At 27.2% G+C, this 24,603-nt stretch overlaps 2 protein-coding genes across 2 annotated transcripts; both read right to left on the reverse strand.

Annotated features, from left to right (window-relative positions):
• Positions 1 to 1,146: 1,146 nt before the first annotated feature.
• Positions 1,147 to 20,707, reverse strand: LOC107999943 (uncharacterized). Its single transcript, XM_062078896.1, has 19 exons — positions 20,386 to 20,707; positions 19,517 to 19,850; positions 18,470 to 18,891; positions 18,018 to 18,334; positions 17,518 to 17,873; positions 16,792 to 17,195; positions 11,472 to 11,726; positions 10,552 to 10,885; positions 9,729 to 9,975; positions 9,425 to 9,593; positions 9,025 to 9,341; positions 8,574 to 8,926; positions 7,649 to 8,055; positions 4,737 to 5,030; positions 4,129 to 4,465; positions 3,213 to 3,622; positions 2,382 to 2,698; positions 1,772 to 2,127; positions 1,147 to 1,637 (listed from the first exon to the last, which is right to left on the reverse strand). Exons 1-19 carry the CDS (start codon positions 20,608 to 20,610, stop codon positions 1,231 to 1,233), a joined length of 6,261 nt encoding a protein of 2,086 aa, XP_061934880.1. The 5' UTR covers positions 20,611 to 20,707; the 3' UTR covers positions 1,147 to 1,230.
• Positions 20,708 to 23,569: 2,862 nt separating this feature from the next.
• On the reverse strand, positions 23,570 to 24,525 carry LOC107999924 (uncharacterized). The gene is made up of 3 exons (XM_017059989.3): positions 24,145 to 24,525; positions 23,786 to 24,026; positions 23,570 to 23,708 (listed from the first exon to the last, which is right to left on the reverse strand). The coding sequence occupies exons 1-2, from the start codon at positions 24,379 to 24,381 to the stop codon at positions 23,793 to 23,795; spliced, it is 471 nt and encodes a 156-aa protein (XP_016915478.1). The 5' UTR covers positions 24,382 to 24,525; the 3' UTR covers positions 23,570 to 23,708; positions 23,786 to 23,792.
• Between the last annotated feature and the right edge of the window lie 78 nt (positions 24,526 to 24,603).

The raw sequence follows: 24,603 nt of genomic DNA on the forward strand, positions 1-24,603 counted from the left end.
TTTAATGTGAAATAATTTTAAAACATCGATTGTGAAAGCATAGAAAGATCTATTTCGCATATATTTAAAAATAACATATATCTATGTGTAAATAATACATATAATATATAATATACGTATATATGTATTATTTAATATAATACAGTCAGAATAGCTATGTATTTCTATTACTATATATATATTATAGTTACCTATTCTATTAATTTTATTTTAAAACAATAAAATTAATGTGATATTGAAATTGTTGAAATAAATTATATAAATTTATATATAAATTTTCCAAAATAAATATAAATAAGAAGAATAAAAAAAAGACAGAGATAAAGTAAAAATATTGAAATTAGCGTTATCTTCAGAATATGAAAATTAAATACAAAAAAAAAAATAGAAAAGGATATAATAAGAATTAAATATTTATACTACTACTCTTGAATATAAAAAATATCTCTTTAAAGAATCCTCTTTCTAAAAGTACTCAAGAGACAGCGCTAATTCTCAATTCTTAATTTATCTCTTTTCTTCTTTTATTATTTATTCTCATCTATATTTTGTTTCATCCACGGCATCCATCTCTAGAGATGGCGCTTCTAACTCTTCAATTTTTAATTTTATTTCCATTTTTTTTCCATTATTAGTTCTTCTTGTTTATATTTGATGCTTTTGATACGTAATCACAAACAAGGTACGTTAATTAGACACACATTCATATTTTAAACACATATTTTTCAAAATCAAATATCTTAATTTTTAAAAGATAACGTTAGCTAATTATTATTATATATAGTCAATTGTGTTTAACATAAGAATTATACCTATATAAAACTAAATTTAGATAAAATTTTTCCTGAAATTTTCATGATAAATTATGAATTGGAATCAAACATTTGAATAAATTCTATATACGGAGAATAGTATCAATTACTTATTCTAACATTCTAAATTAATATTTAATATATATTAATTTAATATTTTTTATACATTATACATTACATTATAATAATTCATTTATTGATTCATTTAATTTTACTTATTAGAAATCTATTTATTTATTTATTAATTATTTTTTTATTTATTATATATTGTAATTTTATATTCGATATAAAAATATACATCCATGTGTAAAAAAGATGGACAAAATAAAACGTATTGGGGGATAAAAGAAGACATTTATTACAAAATTATAATATTATAAAAATAAATGTGAAAGATACAAATAAAAAAAGAAAATAATTAGTAAGTGATATTCATATCAAATTCATCCTTGTGATAAATAAGAATATCTTTGAACAACATATTAGACTCATCATAATTGAAATCATAGAGAGGTTTATCTAACGGAAAACCAAACGGTCTTTTGTCAAATTTGTAATCACCCCATATTCTCGAATTGTATTGATTATATTCCGAAGAGACTGGACTAACGTATAAGAACAGCTGGAATGGCATTCCTTCCTTTTTACCCCTGGGCAATAACAATCTTCCTGGGAATCCAAAAATTCTTTCATTGTAAGTGAATGGTTTGTCACCGTTGAGAGATGTTTCGATCTTTTCATAAAATATCTCGCTCGGCTCTAGATCATTCATCGTGAAGAAACAATCTAAACTGTTACGTGTAATTTTGTTCAAACCGGAATTCACTGTTGAAAATAATATAACAAATAATTATTATTATTATTATTAGAGAGAATAAAAGTAATCATTTTAATTCCTTCTTTTATTATTGAATAAGTAAACAAAATTGACAGAAAGAAGTAAAAATGAACAAACTTACAATCTAGCATCCAATTGTCAATTTCGTAAAAGTATTTCAGATCTTCTGGAATTTCAATCAGTTTGTGATGCGAATCATATTTTGGTCCGATAAAAATTCTAATGACTGCTTTCATTGGTTTATCAGAATTGATAGTAATATGGAAGTTAAACGGTTTGTGATTTAAACGATACTGTCTAATTTTAATTAAAAACAATTTATCATCATTTCTTTGTTCTTCAAGTAACAATCCATTATTGATTGTTGCATCAAATTGTTCAAAATATGTAATTAATTTATCCACAGTAAAAGATTCGATCTTCAAATTGGGATAAATAATTTCATCTTTATTGTACGGTTTTTGATGCATTTTGTAGCTGAAAACAAACATAACATTAAATCGATATTAAACATTATACTCTTTCGTTAGAAAACGATTTTCTTTTTAAAATGATTTTATTTTTTTTCTTCGTTAAAAATTCTGAAAAATGATATAGAAAATAATATATTTAGATTTAATAATTTATTACTATTAAATTTATTTAAAATTATAGGATATATTGTAAAATTAAAATTAATTAAATTAAAAGAAATTAAATGAATTAAAATAAAAGAAATTAAAATTAATTACCTATAATAATAATCAGTTATTCTTTTATAGATTCGATAGAATGCGGGATCTTTCATAGATGTGGAGAAAATTTCCAAGGCGCTAGGAACAATTTGATACTTGCTTGCTGCTTCTAAATTGTGACCAAGGATTTTCCTCGCAAGTGTATCGATGCTACCATAGAATTCAGTGTTGTACGAATCGGCATTACCTTCGATTATATTTCCAAGAATGTTCAAACCTTTCTCGCTATAAATATTGTGCCACTTTCCATCATTGTTCAGAATATAACCAGAATCGATTGCTGCCGATATTCTCGATTCCTTGTTTATAATTTCCTTCAATGAAATCAAAATTACTTTAATCGGATTGATCGAATGATTTCTATAGAATATACGTATATATTATCATATTCTTCGTATACACAGGCTATTCCAAAAATGTATCCATTAACTGGATAAATTTTCGAGGTAATTTCAAGCAATGTTTTTTTTGTGAAAATTTTCGTTACGGTTTTATTAACATTAGTCTAATCGAGTATAATAGTTACTCATTATTTGTGATATAATTCGATATAATTTTCGATAAGAACATACTTTCTTCGATATACGTTGTTTGAATTTGTTCATGCTCATAGTCAACACTATTCGATTAGATCACATGCTCTGTGATTGGTCAATATTTTTTATTAATAAGAAAGAAAAGGAAAATGTTTCTTGAAATTATCTCAGGAATTTCCAGTTAATGGATGTTCCCACATTTTTGGATAGCATTCAATCGTTTAATAATCTAAATATTGATAGAATAATTCTTGTTAAAAAAATCTAGAAACACTCGAATTTTTTTGATTACCCTGATGTATTTGTATTTGTAGATGGGCAAGTTGCTCCAGATCGGCCTTTGGGGGAATGGTAATCCATTAGAATAAGTCATGGTAGGATAATAACCAGGGTAAAATGGTTTCTGCCAGTCGAACTCCTCGAGATAAGGTAAATCATTGGAAAGCCTTTCTAAGTAATATCTGTTCAATAATAGCTTGTGACTATATAAGTATTCTTCTCCACGATAATCCGGCAAATCATATTCCTTCGATGGTAACCAGAATGGGAATGCTTGACGCAAGAAGAAATAGTAAGTATTTAATCCGATATCCTCGATAAAATAATTTAGTTTATTCTCCAAGTTGTAATCGTGATTCAGATACCAGCCCGAATAATTTGCTGGAATTATGTATTCTTTGTACTTTCCAGTTGTTTTTGTGTCTGAAATCAAATAATTTCGATCACGATTATAGTAGTATTTGAATATTTGACATAACCAAAAATATGACAGAATTCGTAATTTTTATTTTGCATTATTGAAAATGTTTCTTATAAAATTAATATTTATTGAGATAGAAATATAATTACATATATCTACTTATTTTTATTATTTTAATCATTTATACGTAAAATAATTCTTCGAATCTTTATTTAAGGAAATTTTAAATGAAAAAAATATTTTATTATTTCAATTTTTCTACACGAATAAAATATTTGTCAAAGATTACTAATATATAAAACTATTCCTTTGCAAAATTAGAATTCCAAAAAAAGAAAAAAATTGTATAAGCATTGTTTTTCGATTAATCGTAGAAGGAATTTTTAAGAAGGAACAACATTACGAACGAGTTAATTAATGGAAGAGAATTATCATTCATCTTGTGCAATTGAAGAAAATTTCGCATAAACTTTTTGAAAACTGTTAAAAACAAGAACGTATATATTACCTAATTTCCCAAAAATCAGAGCGTGATTGGCTTTTTGCAATACTTCTGAATTGAAGAAGAAATAGGGGCATATCTCGTAAATTGGTGGCAATTGGATGAATTTGGTATCCGGTCTTCTAATCACGGCGCTGTACAAAGCGTATATGTATTGCGCCTCGTTTATATTGTTTTTCGCCCAGAGAGCTGTCTTGAAGAAAATGTCGAAATCTCTCGCATGATAGAACAATTTGAACAAAGCTACCATTTCCCTAAGGAGTTGCGGATAATAGAGAGAAAATAATTCTCCACGTGGAAGCATCCCATGTTTGTATATAGAAAGGAATTCCTTCACCGCAGCCTGAAAATTCACGAGTATATAATTTTTAAAAATTATATTTTATATTTATATATTTATATATTATTTTGTCAATAATTTTGGAAAACTTTTTTTTATATTTTTCTAAATGTATTTTTACTAATGAAACTTAACAAAATTCAGAATTTTAGAATTATTTTCTTACTTAATCGTGGAATAATTTTTAAAAAGGAATGTTATAAACATTTATACAGGAATAACATTTGATTGAAGAGATTGGGATTCATTCTGTTTAATTTTTACGATTACTCACCGCATTGGTGTAGGAATCGATGTTGGCTTCTATGTTCCATGCTTGACCCTCGTTATACCATGTAATGTTCGCCAAAGCTGGTTGAGCGATGCGATAAAGCAGATTATACACCTTCTTCTGTTTTAAAAGGAAATCCTTGTCCGCTGTTTTCGTGTCGTAATATTCTGCACCGACCAAACTGAAGGCCAATAAGCCAACCAGCCATACTTGCGACGGTATAAACATATTTTCGAGAAGATGAAAACCGCAGAATCTGAGAGTGGAGATGCTTGAAGCGCGGCTACTCTTATACCCTCATACTCTCATCCCCTCCCCCTCGATTCTTCCTCCCTCGTTCCATTTGCTTTTTCGATTCCCCATTTACCAAATCAAATAACCAAAGTAAATTTCCATTTGACCGATGAAATCCTTTAGTTGATTTTTATTATGTTGGATATAAATAATACCATATGTGGAGCTATAGTTCAAGCTATAATTGTTAATCCTTCACGTAGATAAAGCGTGAACGTTTTTATAACTTGTAATTGGACGAAAAAAAAATTATATTTTCGTTTTATTAAGAATGAGATTAATTTTTAAAGATAATTACGTTTATAAAAATATCTTATTGAAGTGTCTTATGATTTTTAATTCGTGTCAACATTATTCGATGAATAATTTTTATTAATTTCGAATCGTAACTTTAATTGAATAAAATTTATATCGGCTATACGAAGGAAAAATAAATTTTTTATATGAAATAAATTTTAAATAAATTTTAAAGTTTTAATAAGGGTATGCATATAATTATACATTTTCGTAAAATAAAGTTATATGACAGCGAAGGTCAATGAAGATTATTTTTTATGCGATTTGAATTAAGAGGAATAAAATAATCACAAGATAATGTCGATAAGTCGATTGAAAAATAAATTTTTAAAAGATAAAGAGAATTATTATACAACTCCTCGATACTAAAATCGAATAACAATTATTATGTTTACCGCAAGTCAATATCATCATGGGATAAGAATAACCCAATCTATAACTTTACATAGAATTTCTTACCTTCATTCGATTTTATAATTATTAACATTTAATTATATATTTACACGCTCTTAATATCCGATAATATTAAATATTAAAGAGACTCTTTTAAAATTAAGAAAATAAAATCCAAATTCATCAAAAATTATTTTTCCCAAAAAAAAAAGTACAAATTCACGGAATTATATTGTGTTTTGCATAAAAATAATTACATAGAGAAACTCGAATAAGAATTTATGAAAACATTAAAAAAAAGAGAAAAAATAAAGAATATTGCAAGCATAGAGATGATAAATTATGCATATAATATACGATCCTTGACCAAAAAATTAAGGTCATTCGCAATTTTCAATTTTTCGTGTTTTTAATAAAATTTATTAGACTGAATTTGATATGAAATTTATTAGACACGGTATTTAACTTTTATTATTACTTTTATTAATCACTAAAATACAGGTATACATTCATACGAATAATTCGTTTTACTCTTTCTCTTTTGCATTTAATTACAGCAATTTACTTTTTATTTTTTATTTTTCGATTTTATCAAACGAATTTTTAGAATTTTTTTTTGAAATGTTTTTGAAATGTACGCATAAATGTTTCAAATAAACTCCAAATATTTTCAATTGGATTCATATCGTTGCATGAAACTATAACAAAGAATAACATGTCAATATATAAATTATCGATATATGAAATGTATCAATAATCAATATAATATAAATAAAAATTTTTAATTCTGCTATTAAATTTTACTAAAAAAAAAAAACGAAAAATATTAAAAATTTAGATCCTGATTTTTTTGATCGAAAGTTAAAGCACACATGTACGAATACAGGATATACACATTTGTTTTATCTCTATCGCTGCGTAACTATTTATGTTGCAAGTATTTTCTCGTAATCGTATATCATTACAACATTAAGATACATATAAGAATGTATAAAAACGTTTTATCGTTGCTCGATTGCAATTATCGTGCGAAACACTTGCTCTTACTCGAGATCACAGTTTTCTTCCCATTATCAGCCTGGATTGGTTAATAATTCATTATAGTCAAGGGATACTATTGTCTCCGATGATAATTTCTACATGATTTATGCCGGAAATGAAGTCCTCTTGTCTGCACAGCTGTTGTTTTGTCGTACCGATGGATATTCAATTTATTCAGATCCTTATGCGTATACTAATTTAATTTGGTCTTTTAATTATTGAAAATTTAATAATCAATAATCTTCAATTATCGTCAAAATGATGATTAATCATAATGATTAATCAAGTTAGAAAATATATTAATTTTTAGAACATTTAAATATAAATAAAAATCATTTTTGCAATTAACATATTCTTATTTATAAATTTGTTTCTTGTGTTTCACAGCTGTTTTAATCGCGCATTCTCTTTCAAATAATGTGAAATATAAATGTTTATTACGTTTAAAATTAATATTAGATAATGTTTATCTCTTGTTCAAACTTTTCTTTTCTTTTCTTTTTTAATCAATTTTTACAGATAAATTAATAAATTAATAACACGAAATTTAAAAGAGTTACTTATAAATTATCTCTAACTCATAACTCATCATACCTCTAATACCTTTTTGCAAAAATACAAATTTTCCATTGTTATTGTTAAGTGACTTAATTATTAATTAAGTGACTTAATTAATAATTTCTTTCTCATGGTGAGATAACAGGAGCGCAAGAATTAAAAAAAAAATTTATAATTTTCATATTTTTATTTTTATTTCGTTCACATCTCTTTTTTTCTCTCTACATCTCTCTTCCTTTAAACGAATTTTTTTTTCCTACTTCAAATAATTTAAAAAAGAAAAAACAAGGAAAGAAAGATTAAATCTACTTATTAAATTCTACACGTTTTTACAGGGCAACGTTCAACTCCTCCATCTCCCTATGATGAACGAGAACCTCCTTCATTTGGACATTGGACAGGACTAAAAACAAAGGATCGACAGGCTTGTCCAGAGGGTAGCCCATAGAACGTCCATCGTAAATGTTGCGGCCCAATACAGGGGAGTCTATTTGGACGACGTTCAAGTCGTCGAATGGCGAGACGACCACGAGCAGATTGTACGGCATACCTTCTTTCTTGCCCTTGGGCAGAAGAAGCCTCTCAGGGAAGCCGTAAGGCTGGGAAGAATACTTGAAGGACTCGCTACCGTCCTCGCTGACCACCAGCCTGTTGTACAGCACATCGCTGGGAACTTCGTCGGGGACGACGAAGATGGATTCGTGGCTGTTTCTCTCGATCGTGTTGCTTCCGCTTTTCACTGCGAAAAAAAATCAAAGCGATGAAAAAAAAGGGGTGGAAAAAAAGAGAATTGACTATTTTTATCCATTGATAAAGATTATGCTGTTAGAATAAAGGAATGGGGAAAATTTTAACGATCGAAGTTAAAAATAAAGTTACTTCGACAATTTGTTACTTAGAATAATCGAATAATCATGAACTAATAGCTAATAATATAACTAATAAAGTTATTGCTTAAAGTTTATTCGAAATTTTGACTACTTTTTAGATTTAGAAGATTGAATATTAATATATAAAATAGAGGAATTTTTTGTAAAAGTAATTATTTCCAATTATGAAATTATATGAAAGATTGTCCTTATCTGTAAATAGCACATTAGAAAGAAGAATTCATGTGAAAATGAACACGTTTTGACCGCGTTCAAATCCGCATTCATCATCTCTTGTCACTTCTTTCCAATGATAGAATATACGTAACAGATACAAGAGAAACTATTCTTATTTATATAATTTGTAAACGATAAAAATGATACGTACGGTTAACCACGAACTCGTCCATCTGCATGAAGTTCATGTAATTGTGCACGAGGTCAACTTCATGGCCGAACTCGTCGTATTTCGGTCCAAGGAAGATACGGACTATACCTTTGATGTTTTTGTCGCTATTCACGGTGATGTGATAAGTGAAAGGTTTGTGGTTCAGCCTGTATTGTCGAGCTTTGATCATGGTGCTCTTGGCTTTTGCGTGACTTTGAATCGACACTCCATTGTTTAACAAGGATTCAAAATGATCAAAATAAGTGACGAGTTTGTCCACGGACACGGATTCGATGCTTACACCTGGGAAATTTAATTCTTCCGCGGTGTACTTCGGAAGGTTCTCCTTGTATCTAAAATACGTACGCTTTCAATTAATTTTTTCTTTTTTAATGCAGTGAAAATTAACGAATTGGATAACATGAGAATTATATAGAGGAATAACACGTACTTGTGATAATAATCAACGATGGTCTTGTATATGCTAAAGAATACAGGATCTCTCAAGCTGGTAGACCACATTTGAAGAGCGGATGGCACGACTTGATACTTGACGTTGGATTCGTAACCGAAACCGAGGACTTTTCTCATGAGCAGATCCAATTTTCCGTATAATTGTACGTTAACGCTATCTGCGTTACCTTGAACGATATTACCAAGAACGTTCAGTCCTTGCTTCGTGTACAGCTTGACGTGATTGCCATATGCATCTACAACGTAGCCAAGATCGATGGCGGTTGAGATCCTGGTATGGAAATCGTGGATCATCTATAATTTAAAATTTGAATGAAATAATTATTCTCTCGTTGATTTATCATAATATTATTGTTAATATTTAGAAAAGTGTTTACTTGAACATATTTTTGCATATGGAGTGGAACTGTAGCACCAGTTTCTCTTTGGGGGAAGGCAAGTCCATTGCGGAATCTCATGGTAGGATAATATCCAGTCGGTATGGGATGTTCTAGGCTCACATAACTAACCTCACCCATGTCGTTACTAAGTCTCTCAAGGTAATATCTGCGAGATGAATTTTAATTCGTAGATGTCGTTGTATTATGTTTCTTACACGAGAATATTATTTTTTTATATTTGCAGGAAAATTGAAACTGTCTATAAAAATATCTTATTCTTCGGTTTGGTAAAGTAACGTACCTGTTCAATAGCTGCTTATGGAGGAAGAAATAGAATTCACCGCGAATTTGTGGAAAGCTGAGCGAGTTTGAAAGCATGAAAGGTGGAAAATTGTGATTATACAGGAAGTAGAAATAGTTGAGGCCAACATCTTCGGTGAGGTAATTTAATCTCTGCTCGGGTACGTTGTGTTTGGTTAAGTACCATCCGGTATAATTTGCCGCAAGTAAGTAATAATCGATGTTGTTATAAGTTTTCTTCATGTCAGCTATTAAAAATGAAAGAAAATTTTCATGAATAATTTTTAATTTCAAAATTTAACCTGTTTCTTCCTTTCATAAAGAATTATAAATTCATTCTTAAATATACGAATAAAAGAAAGAATAGAAGATTGTATATAATAAATAATAATAATATTTAATAAACTCATCGATTGAAATTGAATAAATTTTCGAAACGATCTAAATATATTCTATTTATTGTCTCTAAGATAATTTGATTAAGTCATATAGGAATAGATTATATGTTCAAAATGAGTTGAAAAAATTTTTCAATTCCCAAATTTTCTAAAATTGGATAAAATCGCGCATATAGGATAAAGACTGAATAAATACCTCTGTTCATTAAATTTGAAATTTTTGTTGAGTCGTATAGAACTCAGAATTGAAAGAATTCGAATGAAACTTTCTATCAAAGTTTTAAAATTGAACAAGAATTTTCATAGATTAAATTTCAATTCTACCACTCTATAAGTGTTCATCAAGTTTCTTTTAATCACTTCAAAGTTTATATATTCGTATATAGAAATAAAAATAAAAAATAAAACAGTTTCTGCATAGCCAACCTGTGTCACCCATGGCGATATTGTAAGCTCTCTGCATAACGTCATCATTGAAGAATAAATGTGGCATCACCTCGTACAATGGCGGCAATTTCATCAGTTTGGTGTCAACACGGTGGATCACGGCTACGCTTAACGCGTACAAGAACATTTGTTCGTTTACATTGAATCTGGCCCAGACAGCTGTGTTATAGAACACGTCGAATGTTTTGGCGCTGTGCAGAAGACGGAAAAGCACCACGGTTTGATGGCGTATTTCCTTGTTCATTATCGTGAACACTTGGCCACGTGGAAGCATTCCATGTTTCAAGAGTTGCATAAACTCGTTCACCGCTTCCTATTATTAAACAAGAAAAAAGAAATGCAGACTTAAAAAATGAAAAAGAAGAAAAAAATTTTTGTTTATAATTTTATTATGATTTTATTATGATATAGGAAATTTTATTGATATCAAATGCTTAGAGCATTTCAATGATTCTTGATTCGTTAAACAATATTTTTCTGTACGTATAATCGATAATTGATTGTAATATAGAGAATATTTTTATATTATGCGTTATGTACGTTCTCGTCTAAGCAACTGTATTTTTGTATAGTGTAAACCTTACTTTGTACACAGAGTGTTAATATATTCTCTAAAAGACAAGGTAAACATAAAAATTGATATGCAAAAAATGTTAAGATTTATTTATTAAGTTCGTAATTTATTTGTTTGGAACAATTTCACTCTATTTCGCTTTATTTTTTTTTTCCAAATATCTCCAATACTTATACGAATATATTAACAATATATTCATCGACTCAATTAAAAAATATGAAATTCCATTTAGTCTTAGATCATCCTCATTGATAACAAATTATTATAAACTCTTATAAAATATTTCAAGCTTAAAATGTTAAAATCTTCATTTATTTCTACTTACTTTGTCATTGTAGTTGTCGAGATTTTCAACGAGATTGAAAGTGCGCGCCTTCTGGTAGAGTTCCGGATGGTAAACGGTCGGTTGGTCCACATGCCAGAAGAGTTCGTAGATGTTCTTCTGCCTAGTGATATATGTCTTGTCGGCGACCTTGTTGGGCACTGCCTGGACAAGCAAACAGAAACTCGCGAAAAATAGGAAACCGGCCTTCATGATCACGATCATTCGTTGAACCGTAGTTGGAAGAGACCGGGCCAGTCACCAGTTTATATACTCAAATTCGAAATCGTTGAACTTCGATAAAAGATCGATAATGTGTATCATTCGGGTCGATTTAGGGTAAGGTCGCGAGGGTGGTGAAAGTAGACGGTTTATCTTACATTTTTTTTTGCCTTTTAATCGTTGATAAAGATAGGGTAGGGTGCAATTTAGACGATTGAATCATTGTAATTACGCAACTCGATACGAAAATGTATTAAAAATAATTTTTCTAAAGTCATATTACGAGTGAATTCAAAATTGATTAATTAGTTTTCTTAGCGTAAAAATTAATAAAATTAGGAATATTTTAATAAATAGCTATTATTGTTGTGTGACGAAAGAATTAATTAATTGATATTATGAGAAATAAATTTATTGGAGCATCTATGAGGTATATGAATAAATTTCGAAATAATGAATAATTTTGAATAAATGTTATATATTTAAAAATAATATTTATTGGAAGAAGAATTATTTGTTGTAAAATTGCCGCTAAAAATTCGTACGTGATCCCATTATCTGTACGCAAGTAATAATTGGTATATAACGAATTGATTATATATTTTAAAATTAACGTTTCTTTTTATCAATCATTTTGATAAATTCATATAATAAAATACACCCAAAAAAATTAATTTTCGATCTATCACTTTACACTTGTTATTACGATATTCGAAGCATGAAATTATAAGGAACAACAATGATTTATTTCATTTCAAATTTCAAATTTTAATTGATCGTAAATATAAATTTACGAGTGCAGAAGTTGAATTATACGAGAATGAATTTAAAAATTAAAGATATATAACTTTAAGAAAATAACGTTTATATCGATAATACAAAATAGTATAATACATACGATATCATTGTTAATCTAACGAAAAATTCTCGTTAGATTAGAAGAAAAATTACAAGAATAAAAAGGCAAACTGATATTATTATTATTAATTTTATTGCTTTGTAAATTATATATAATTGATCATGAAGATTTCGTATAATTTATTTCTTTGCTTTAACAGGCAAAAAGAATAATGAGAAAAGTTGATGAGATCAATAACCTAACTTACATAACATACGAAATCTAACAATGAGCGAACTTTGCGAACTCGTGATAAAATTATTATATTCGAATATCGAACATTACGATGATATACCGATGTCAACCACTTATTTATCCTTTAAAATAGTTTTGCGAACTCTTTGGAATGACTTTGGAGTTTGACATTGCGTTATATCATTAGTGTCAATTTCTTTCTTTCAACGAACCTTTTATGTATTGGAATATTCATTTAACATCTTTTTCCATTTTCAAAGGAACTTATATAGGAGGATATCAAGAAGGAAACTTGATTCCACGAAATCATTTTTTAAGAATTGTTTTAAGAAATAGATAGATGGTTACATTAATTCATAACTTTGCAAATTGAGAACTTCGAAAGTTATTACATAATGAAATCAATTACCACTTAATTTTCTTTTTGCAAATTATTTTCTATTTTTTCGTTTAAAGATACAGTTACATAAAATAGAATATTTATTTACGAATAATTTAAATTATAGAAAAAGAGTGAGCACCATATTTGATCACATTTAATCGTACCAGCAAGGAGGATTAACGATTTAGACTTGTATCCAATGAGAGTAAGAAGTTTATTCACATTCGACACAGAGAAAGTTCATTCACTCTTTTTTAATATGTAAGATTGCAATTATTAGTTTTTAGCTTATCATTCACTCTTACGAGAGTCAATGTGAGCGTGCTCGAGTCGAGTCAGGTTCGGTCGAGTGAATCTTCTCGTAATAAAATATCGATAATCGTTATCTCGCGATATCGATATTTGTCGTCTCGCAATTATACACGATATTTTTCTTCAGAAACTAGTATTGCTTTTAATGTGGTTGGATCGCGAAATTTGATATAATCGATAAAATTGCGATATGCAATATATATCTCTATGTAAATGAAATCTTTCGAGAAATAAAGAACGATGTGAAATTATATATCGAAAATGTAAAATTATAAGCATCGGTCATAAGGACGATACGAAAGCAGATATTTCTTTAATTTTGGTATTTTGCGGGAATAGATCAGAGGAATGAAAAAAATTCTCGTCGATTGCAAATTGCGCAATCGAGACTAAATTCTTATCGGATGTGCAAAAAAAAAAAATGATCGAAAACAGTGGTCAGACGATTTAGATTATTTATTTAGGTTATTATGTTTACAAAAATGAACAGGATATATTTAGTTGACGTAGGTCTTCAAATCAATTTTGATAACATAAGATAAAGATGGTTGTTTGTTCCAACTCCAGACGAGTTTTTAAGATATCGTATTCTCTATATGTAAAAAAATTAGATTGTCATTTCTTCATGCATGCAAAATTTACATACATTTGGTTATTGTTAATTGAATTTATTTTATCGCAAAACTTACTTAACTTTGAATATGAAATAAAAATTGCAAAGAAGATTGGAAAATACTGATCCACAATTGTAAACAATAAGTATAATGATACAGTTGTATGATCTAATCATTTTGAAATGTAATTTTGAAACAGTTTTGAGAAAAATTACAAATATAAAATTTTAGTTAGTATTTATAATTTTCGAAATATGAAGATTTTATTATACAATCAAATTATACAATTGATCTAATTATACAATTATATAATTTATATGTTCATAATAATAATGTATAACATGTATAATAATGTATGTTGCTGCTTATATATATATTATTTTATAAAATATATCGTAATGGCAGTCAAAATATGCATCATTATCATTCATCGTAATTTTGGTTATTGTAATTTCGTCCAAAGATTGTTTTATATTTTATTTTCGAAAGATCCATGGATTACTTAAGCTTTCTATGGATATTTTATACTTGATTTCTCTTTCCTCCACTCCCTCCTGTTCATTTACAGTTCCATCGTACTTTATTCAAAAAATGCAAATTTGCAATATTGCAAAAATATTGCATCATCCATTGTATACCATATTACGGTTCGATTAAGAGTAGATCAGTTTCAGTTTGTTATTTGCAGAGTCAACGTTATTATTGCTTATTTTCCCCTGGTGGCAAATTGTTTAAGAAAGAAGTACCTCGAAAGAGGAAATAATTTGTTCAAACATAAAGTATATGAATATAATTTTTGACTAATTTTTAATTTTTCAATTGACTCATGTTATATGATTGAACACGAAACTTTCAAAAGGATATTTATTGGTAGAAAGAAATAATGAAAGTGCGTTGAAAGTGAGTTCTCAGTTGACGGTGGAGGTAGAAGAACGAAAAAAGAACGATAACAGATGTGCCTAACTCGAGAAAAAAATTATATTGATAGCATTTGTGTATTTATTGGAAGTTCAAAGTGCGTATATTATAATTACACATGTACTTTGAAACATTTCGATCGCTTCAAGCATGATTCCATTAGAACTTTTTTCTTTTTGGATTATCAAACGTGGTTGGATTCCTTCAAAACTCGAGTTCACTTTCGTTGAAATATTTTCAGGTATATACAAAAAAGTTCAAGCAATTTCATATTTGTAAGAAAAATTGTAGATTGTTATGTAAAATAGATACTCAAATTTTTTAATTTATTTATAAAATTTATAGATATTTATTTGAAAATGTAAAGATCACATAATAAGAATATTTTTCTTTTTTAAATTTGATATATAAAATGATTATTTCTTTACATAAAAAAGTATATAAATAATATAATAAATAAATAATGTCAATCAATAATAATCTTAAATAATTTTAAAATATTAATTTTAACAGTATAAATTCTTTATTAATTTTTCTTTTTATTTATTTATTCAAGATTTCATCATGAGATCTTTTTGATCATATCGTTTTTATATAAGTCATAATTTTTCTAATGTTTTTTGGATTACGATAACTTGAACTTTTTTCTATTTTGTAATACATTTCATATACTTATAGATGTATAAATTGTATATATATTTTTAAAGAGTAGAAAATATTCTTCTTAAACGGATTATTGATTAAATATTTATTTAAAAAATTTTGTTAAATTTATGAAAAATCTTAACGTATCTATTTCGAATCGTAAAAAAAGAGTTTGAATCTTAAAATTTCGAACGTTCTAAAATATTTGAAAATTTTAAAATCGAAATTGAAGTGGAACAAATTGATTGCATTCGATATAATATTTCAGATACATATTTCACATTATAATGATGCAAATTACTTCTACCATTTTTCAGTTTATTATAAAAATAATCAAATTATATCATATTATATTATATCTGAAATTTATATCATGTTTAATATCATTTTTAATATTAAAAAATTATGAAAGAATATAAAAACACAAAATATACGATATTAAAATAATATTATACGTATAATATTATATAATAAATATAAATATTTATAAGAAAGTTTGAAAAATATTTGAAAGATATTATACTATATTTCTAGTAACAAGTTATCGCTCGAAAAATTGTTAAAAACATACAAATGTTCTCGAATTTTATGTTCTCGATTATCGATTAATCGAAGTATTATATTTCGTTTCATGAATAATTCTTGGCGATTATTCGATGAATAAAATCAAACTATATCAGTTTTAAATTAGATCTCGAAATAATTTTAAAATTCAATTTTGGATAAAGGAAAAGCTATCGATACGATAAAAAAGATATTTTTAGATAGGCCACTTATTACAATGACTTCATCTGAACTGATTATTTTATATAAAATATAAAAAAAATAGCATTGAATACGATTCACTATGCCAAACATATTTCAATCGCCAATAATTAAATAATAAAACGCAATTTTTTTTCTCGATTCTCATCTTATTTAACTTTACAGAGTCATCTTTTCAACCAAACAGGTAACAATGTTTTACGTATAACCTTAATCAATTCATCTATATAATAAAAAAAAAAGACCAATCAATAAGCAAAAAAATTCAGTTTTATTCAGAATTCTTTATTTAAAAAAATTTCTTGCAGAATATTGCAAAGCGGTCGTATAAAAAAAGTGCACCGTTTTAAACGAAAACTGCGTTTTCGTTCAATAATTCATACTCTCCTCGTTTGGACGATTATATATGAACACATCCTTGAAGTACATGTTAGGAATGGTGAAGTTCCATGCCCACATGGGTCTGTCCAATGGAAATCCGAACAGCTTGTCATCCAATGTCATTTTTCCGTATAAAGGTATTTCGTACGATTTCGTGTTGCTTTCGTCCATCGAGCTCAGGAAGAAGAACATCTTGTACCTCATACCTTCCGGTTTACCACGCGGCAAGATGAGACGTTCGGGGAAGCCCAATATTTTTTCAGAATAAGTGAATGGTTCGCTTCCGCTGATCGCTTTGTTCAGTTTGTCGTAGAATACATCGCTTGGCATTATACTCGACGTCGTGAATGGTGATTCCGAGCTGTGGCGTTCGATGCTGTTCCTTCCGGGACGGACTGTAAAAATAACGAATTTAGAGTTTAGATTTTTAGATAATTAGAAGAAAATATCTTTATGTTAATAACACTTTACTTAACACGGCGAAAGAATCAAAAATACGATAGGAAGAAAGAGAAATTCCAAGTCAAATTTTAAATCAAAGATCTACTAGATTAAAAAAAAATCCTAAGTTACTAGGATTTACTAGGAGTTACTAGGAGTTACTAGGATAACTAAAATTTCAAATTTTAACAAGTCTGAATTAATTAAATTGAATAGCGTTGGTGTTCGATATATTGCATTATATGATAATGTGAGGAACGAATAAAAAATACTAACGTGTTACGACAAATCGGTCCATTTCCATGAACAGATAGAAATATTTCTGTAGATAGACCATATCATTTTTGATCTCGTCAAAGGCTGGCCCAAGGAAGATTCTCATCGTTCCTTTCGTTTCCTTATCGCTGTTGATGTTTATTTTGTAAGTGAATCGCTCGTAGTTCATACAAGCACGACGCGCCTTCAAACGTAAATACATTCCACCTTTGAAGTTTTCTACTGACACTGCATTGTTGATCAGAGTGTCACATTTGTCAAAGTACGTGTACAGTTTATCGATATTCACAGATTCGAATTTAACTCCTGGCATCTGCAGTTCACTTTGACTGTACTGAGGCTGCAATTTCTTGTATCTGAATAATAATAGGTTAAAAAAAAAATTAATAATTTTCTTCATTTTTTTTCTCCTTACACAAAGATCGCAAATTAATTGAATAGCATCGAATATCGAAAGATTAAAAAATTAGAAAACAATGGAATCGAAAGAATCAACATACCTCAAGAAATAATTCAAGATTTTTTTGTAGAGCATATAGAAAGCTGGATCTCTCATGCTGGTAGAATAACTTTGAAGGGCGCTCGGGATTAAATTGTTTTTGTTCTGGAAGTCAAGGTTGAAGCCCAGGATATCACGAGCAAGAGCATCGTACATACCGTAGAATTTCATATTAATAGAGTCACTGTTTCCTTCTATCACATTGCCAAGCATATTTAGACCTTCTGGTGTATAAATGTCTATCTTCTTTCCATATTCGTCTATCAAGTATCCGGAATCGATAGCGTCCATTATACGCATCTCCAACGCGTTGATTACCTGAGGAATGAAATTTTTTCCATTTTTTTTTTCGTTATAAGTCTTTATAATTTGGAATTAAAATTTTTTGCAATTAATTTTGACATTAGACATCTTTTCTGTTATTTCTTATTTAAAAAATCGAATTTTACTTACGTTAAGATATTTATATTTATAATAGGGCAAAGAGGAAAATCTATTTCTCTGTGGGAAAGTTACACCATTGGAGTACATTATGGTGGAGTAAAATCCAGAATAGATGGGCTTATTCCAATCGAATTCCGCCGTTTTACCAAGATCGTTTGACATTCGTTCGAGGAAGTACCTAGCCATCAATTGTTTGTGAAAGAAATAGTAAAGGTGTCCACGTATTTCTTTGGGCATGTGGTATTGATTGCTGGACATCCAATAAGGGAACATTTCACGCATGTAGTAATAATATGCATTCAATTCAACATCTTCCATGAAGTAATCAAGCTTGTATTCCGGATCATTGTATTCCCTCATATATTTACTGGAATAATTCGTGTTCACTATATATGTTTCGATATTGTTCATTCCAGTCACAACGCTAGAGCCTGAAAAATGTTATTTTACAAATTAATCTTTAATTATAAGTGAATAAGTAATAATTAAAGTTCTCGAAGATTCATGATAAAATAAATATCTAAAAATATTATCGATCATTCTTAAAATCAGTAGATACAATTAAATAGTAGAATAAAATTTTTGTATGAATTATTGTCGAAAATTATTATAAAAATTTCTTTTTCCTTTTCGAAATGTTTTGAATTTATGATTTTTATTAATTTGAAAATTTGAAAATTAGTATTATTAGTTTTTCAACTTTAATATAAAACAATTATATTTATTTTGCTATTTTATATAAATGAAATATAATTAAAATGATGTTATGAAAATAACATTTCTATCTCGATAATATTAATTTTATCAAAAAATTCATTAATTTCTCATAATCATAAAACAAAAAATATAAAATCCGTCATTTAACAAAACTTGATGACCTATTATATTTTATTATCTAATATATCCTACTATCCATTATATAATTATTAACTTATAACAATAAACGAGAGACATTTTTAAATTTTTATTTTGAATCTTTTCTCTTTTTAATCTTAGCGAAGTTATAAAAAAATTAAAATAAATGATGTATTATGTATAAAAATAATTAATAGTCACCTCGAGACATTTTTAAGTATTGTGCCTCTTCTATAACACTCGAGTCGAAGAAATGATTGGGATAGATCTCGTAGATCGCGGGAACTCTCATGTATTTAGTGTCAGATCTGTAGAGGACAGCGATAGAAAACGCTGTGGTGAACATGCCGCTATTCATCCGAAGTCGGGCCCAAGCGGCAGTTTTGTAAAACGTTTGGAAGTCTTTCGCATTGTATAATAACTCGAACAACATTCTCACCTCGTATTTCTGCTCAGAGTTAAGCGGAGTAAAAATGGCACTACGCGATAGGAACATTCCCTGTTTGTACCACCACAGGAACTTTTGTACAACATTCTAAAATTAATTAAATTTAAGATTCAATTTTTTTATTGAAGTTATAAAATAAGAGGTTACGCGTTATATTGCGATATATGAGATGTTAGTTGTATAAGTCTCCAATATTTCTCGCTTTACTACTTCGATATTACTTTCTTTTAGTTTTAATAAAATATATACGATTAATACGTTAAAATAACAGGTCTGTAGTATCTATTCTATGCATAAATTATAATTAAAATGATTATATTTCTATCTCGATAAATTACAATATTAATTTTGTCAAAAATATTTTTATGTTTTGAATAATGGTAAACTTATAAATGAAATCATTTTGATGAATTTGTTCTATCCATATTAAAATACTAATTTCAACTAATTTCGCAAATAATCATATTGTAAAATCAAAATTATATTATTAGCGAAAAAAATACTCAATCCGTTATTATTTTAAATCAAACAAGATACCCATGTCTCGATTAATATAGTATCCTACAGTATCTATTCGAAATTCCATAATTCCATTAAAATCCTTGATAAACAACAGTATCACCTTGTCCTTGTACATGTCCATATTGCTCTCCATGTCATAGTTCCTGCCTACATCGTACCACTCTGCATCGCTCAAGTCTGCCTGCCTTACGTAAAGCAACAGGTCGAATATCTTCTTTTGCTTGTGAAGGAAATCCATATCAGCGGTATGCCTTCTGGCGTAGGAGGCGTCCTGCGCGCCGCAAATGGCAGCGAGCGCCACCAACAAAACTACCTTCGATAACATCCTCGCAATGGATGGGAGGGGGGAGAGGAAAAAAATATCGTTTCACCGTCGACACCCGTCGTTTCGACGTTTTGTACCGATTACGGGCTTAACGCGAGCTTTTATACTTATTCGGAATAGGATAATCACATTACCTCTGACCCATATCATACTTACCGAGATACTATGTGTCATCTATATACATTTGTACGGTTGATTAGTAGACACGAACATTTCTTCCAAACGCGATATGATATTTTTTCTTTTTCTTTTTATTTATTTTTGAAGAAAAAAGGAAGAAAGAGAAAGAGGTAAAATAAATTGATTGTGAAAATCACAAGGTATTCGAAAGAGAAAAAAATGATTTATGAATAAAAGCTTTTAAAAAGATTTTTTTTCTTTTTTAAAAAAAGAATTTTTTCAAAATTTCAAATAATTCTCAATAGCAGTTTTTCATTCTAAATATTTCGTTTTGAGCATTTGTTTTTTTCATATGCTACTCATATGCAATGATCTGAATAATCGAGATCGATAATTTGGATAATCGTGAATCGATTAATCGAATTCTCATTGTATCAGATTAAATTTGAAACCTAGTGTATAAATAATGTTAAATGGATAGCTTAAAAACACTTTCACTTAATTTTTTATTAAATTCGCATATTATCAGTTCAAATTCTTTTGAATATAATAATCGCAAAATTGGATAAAAATCGATGTTTAATTTTAAAGAAATTTATTTGAAAATTATAGAATTAGTTAATTTCGAGAAGTTGAATTTTTTTTTATTAAATTTTTCAAAGATATTTTTTAGCTCTTGAATTTAGCAATATAGATACATTTATAGAGACCATTATATTTATATAAATGCACAAATCACGCAAAAAATCAAACTAAATTTCATGAAAAATCCCTAAAAAGGATCAAATACCAATTATTTTTCTTATCAAAGAAATTTTTAGAAAAATAAATAGAATTATTTCCAAGAATAATAAATAAATTTAAATTAACTTTTCGTATTTATTCATTTACAATATTATCTCCATTTGTGAAAATTTTAAATAAATGCCATCTATCTTTGGCAAAGATAAATTCAAAAATTAATTGCATTCGAGATAATAATTTGCAATTTATAATCTCGATTAAAATAATCGAGTTATTTTAACTATATTCTTTTAAAATTGTTTAACATTGATTCTTACTTTATTATTTCAATATATATTATTAATGTATTTCATATTTTTCTTCGCGAACGATCTATTTCTTCGCATTTTCGAAAGAGAATATTGCAAAAAAAAAAAAAAATAAAAATAATGTAACAGACAAATATTATTCCTATGATATATCGAATAATTATTGTTATTTCAAGAATATAATTCTCTAAGCAATATCATAATAATACTTAAAATACAAAAAAGAATTGTTCATTGTAAAATTTTGTAAAAAAATATTTACGAAAAGATTTGTAAGGATAAGTTTTTTCTTTTTTAAAAAACAAAATTCTCATCATGGTCTTTGTGATAACAAATCAAAATCGATAAGGATTTTATTTAAGTAATATTTATTTGTATTATTATTATTCTTTTTTAATCTTTTTTCATCATTTAAATTACGTATTATAAAATACGTAACAAATTTTTTTATTATTTTTCTCATATTTAAAAATCGATGAATATTTAATAAAATATATTTAATAAAATGTTTAAATCGTATTATTACATATAATTTCTAATAATAAAAAATCATACAAAATATCTTTTTATTTTTGATAAAGGATTAAATACATCGAGCTTTAATTTTCAATAGGTATTAACCTTTAGATAAAAATATCTTAAATCGCTTGTGCAACGTTCTTTTATTTACAGAACTGAAAGAAAAATATTCCATTACGAAAAATATTCCATTTCGTGCTATAGAAATTAATTATTTAAAATTAAAGAGTCTAAAGTAAATAAATATGTATATGCAATATAAAAATTTTATAATTCATACTTATATGGAGATGAAGATATTAATAAAATTTAATATTTAAATTAAATATATATATACATATAATATATATAATACATATATTATACATATAAATACATAATATATATATATATATTACAATATTATAATAACATTAATAATCAAATATCAAACGTTAAAAAAAGAGCTACTATTTATTATAGTAAATATTATTATATATGAATTTTTTTCCATCACACAAAAAAATGTAAACAGATATTGTTTGAATGGAAAATTCTCCTACGATTTCATTCTTAGTAAATATATCATTCTCTCGTATGTTTCTATGTTATATGTAAAATGTTATATATAAAATGTGCCGTATTTTCCTGTTTGTAGGAAGATAAATATTTTGAATTTGTTCAAAGTTATTAATCATTTTCTAGATCAAATTTTAATTTTAAACTCTGTTAAAAAATCCTGATAATTTGACAGGAATGATTATTATTATTAATCATGAATTATGAAAAGATCTTAAATAAATTGAATTAATTATTAATTTGTAAATAATCAGTAAATAATCAGTAAATCAATAGTGAAGGAAAATGAATAAAAAGAATATCTCGTATCGCATACAATTGAACCAATATTATAAGTGTATAATTTCGTTATTGATTTAATTATCGATAAATACGATATATAAGGTCAATATTTTGAACTTTCGAAGGGAAAATTTCGTACATTTTATCAGCTACACCGATAAATGATTAAAATATATTTTTATTTGAAATAATTAAGATACGGCAATTTTGTAATTATTTACTTTACATGTATATTTCACTTAAAAATTGCATTATGCATTTTAATACAAATTAATTAATAATAAAACATATTAAAAATACATTTTGGATTATATTTTTCTTTATATATACAACTTTGATAAAAAATAAAATATTATGCTTTTAAAAATTCAAATTATACAATTCATTTATTCGCATTATTTAAAATTTTTATCTATAACCTCTAAAATTTTTCAATAGATCCACATGAAGATATTTAGATATCTCATTTTTTTTATTTTATAATAGTTCATCATTACAGGTCCTCTTAGTTACAATTTTATAATTAAATTATATTCCGTGAGAAGAGAAATATTGTATATTAGATACCTTGAAGCAAAAAATAATTTAATATCAACAAGAACAAATTATTACATTATTATAATGACATTTTTTAACATACTTACGCTATATTCAATTGTTTTCATTTCCACACACGGTATGTTTGATTAAATATCTACCTGTACATCTTGGTTTTAATTTCTTTTTCATTTCATGCAACATAGAAGATAATTGATATTCTTCGCTTCGCATTGGAAATGTAATATTATGTATCGGAATTTTGTTATATCGTTTATCTATTTTTAAAGGTGATCTTAAAATGTGTAGATAGTTACTGGGATAGAAGAATGTCCTGAGTATGATTGCCTTTCAAATATAAATTAATTGATTTTAAAAAATATAATTTTAGAAAAAATAATTTAATTTTTTAAATATTTAAAAAATTTCGATTTGACTTTCCCATGAAATAAAAATTATAACTCACCCTCCAATAAAACTCAAGTTCAGTAAAATATTGATCCATCTCAAAACGCCATAATTTCAACATTTTTTCAAAATTTTCATCTCTTAAAAATCTTTGAGATAAGATTTCCGAATATTTTTTTGAACGTTTTTCTAATTCAGCTTTTATATCTATTATATATCTTTTGAGAAACATGGCCATAGAACCATACTGAGATGATGCAAAAATTATATCGTTCGCTGAAGGTAGTATATCCATATCCCTCAATTTTTCACTTCGAACTTTTATAATCAATAATTTATTATCTAAATTTCATCAGCACCTGCCTGAAAACAAGTCTTATTCATCGTATAAAGAATATTTAATCTTAAAAATTTTAATTTCTAGTTTTAAGCAATTAAAAAAAAATTTTAATTTCAAATGTATATAGCAAATAACGATGATCTAACTGAATTATGAAAATCTACCGAAGGATTTTGA

The sequence above is a fragment of the Apis cerana genome, linkage group LG8 (genome assembly GCF_029169275.1).
Source record: "Apis cerana isolate GH-2021 linkage group LG8, AcerK_1.0, whole genome shotgun sequence".
Taxonomy (NCBI): domain Eukaryota; kingdom Metazoa; phylum Arthropoda; class Insecta; order Hymenoptera; family Apidae; genus Apis; species Apis cerana.

Excerpts from the sequence above, each read along its gene's own strand:
- LOC107999943 (XM_062078896.1), bottom strand. The coding sequence starts at position 20,610 with ATGTTATCGAAGGTAGTTTTGTTGGTGGCGCTCGCTGCCATTTGCGGC. Across the intron at positions 17,196-17,517 it reads GGACCGATTTGTCGTAACAC|TCCGTCCCGGAAGGAACAGC; the intron begins GTTAGTATTTTT and ends TTATTTTTACAG. Across the intron at positions 11,727-16,791 it reads ACGAGGAGAGTATGAATTAT|CTGGCCCGGTCTCTTCCAAC; the intron begins TGAACGAAAACG and ends ATAAACTGGTGA.
- LOC107999924 (XM_017059989.3), bottom strand. The coding sequence starts at position 24,381 with ATGGATATACTACCTTCAGCGAACGATATAATTTTTGCATCATCTCAG. Across the intron at positions 24,027-24,144 it reads AACTTGAGTTTTATTGGAGG|GCAATCATACTCAGGACATT; the intron begins GTGAGTTATAAT and ends TATATTTGAAAG.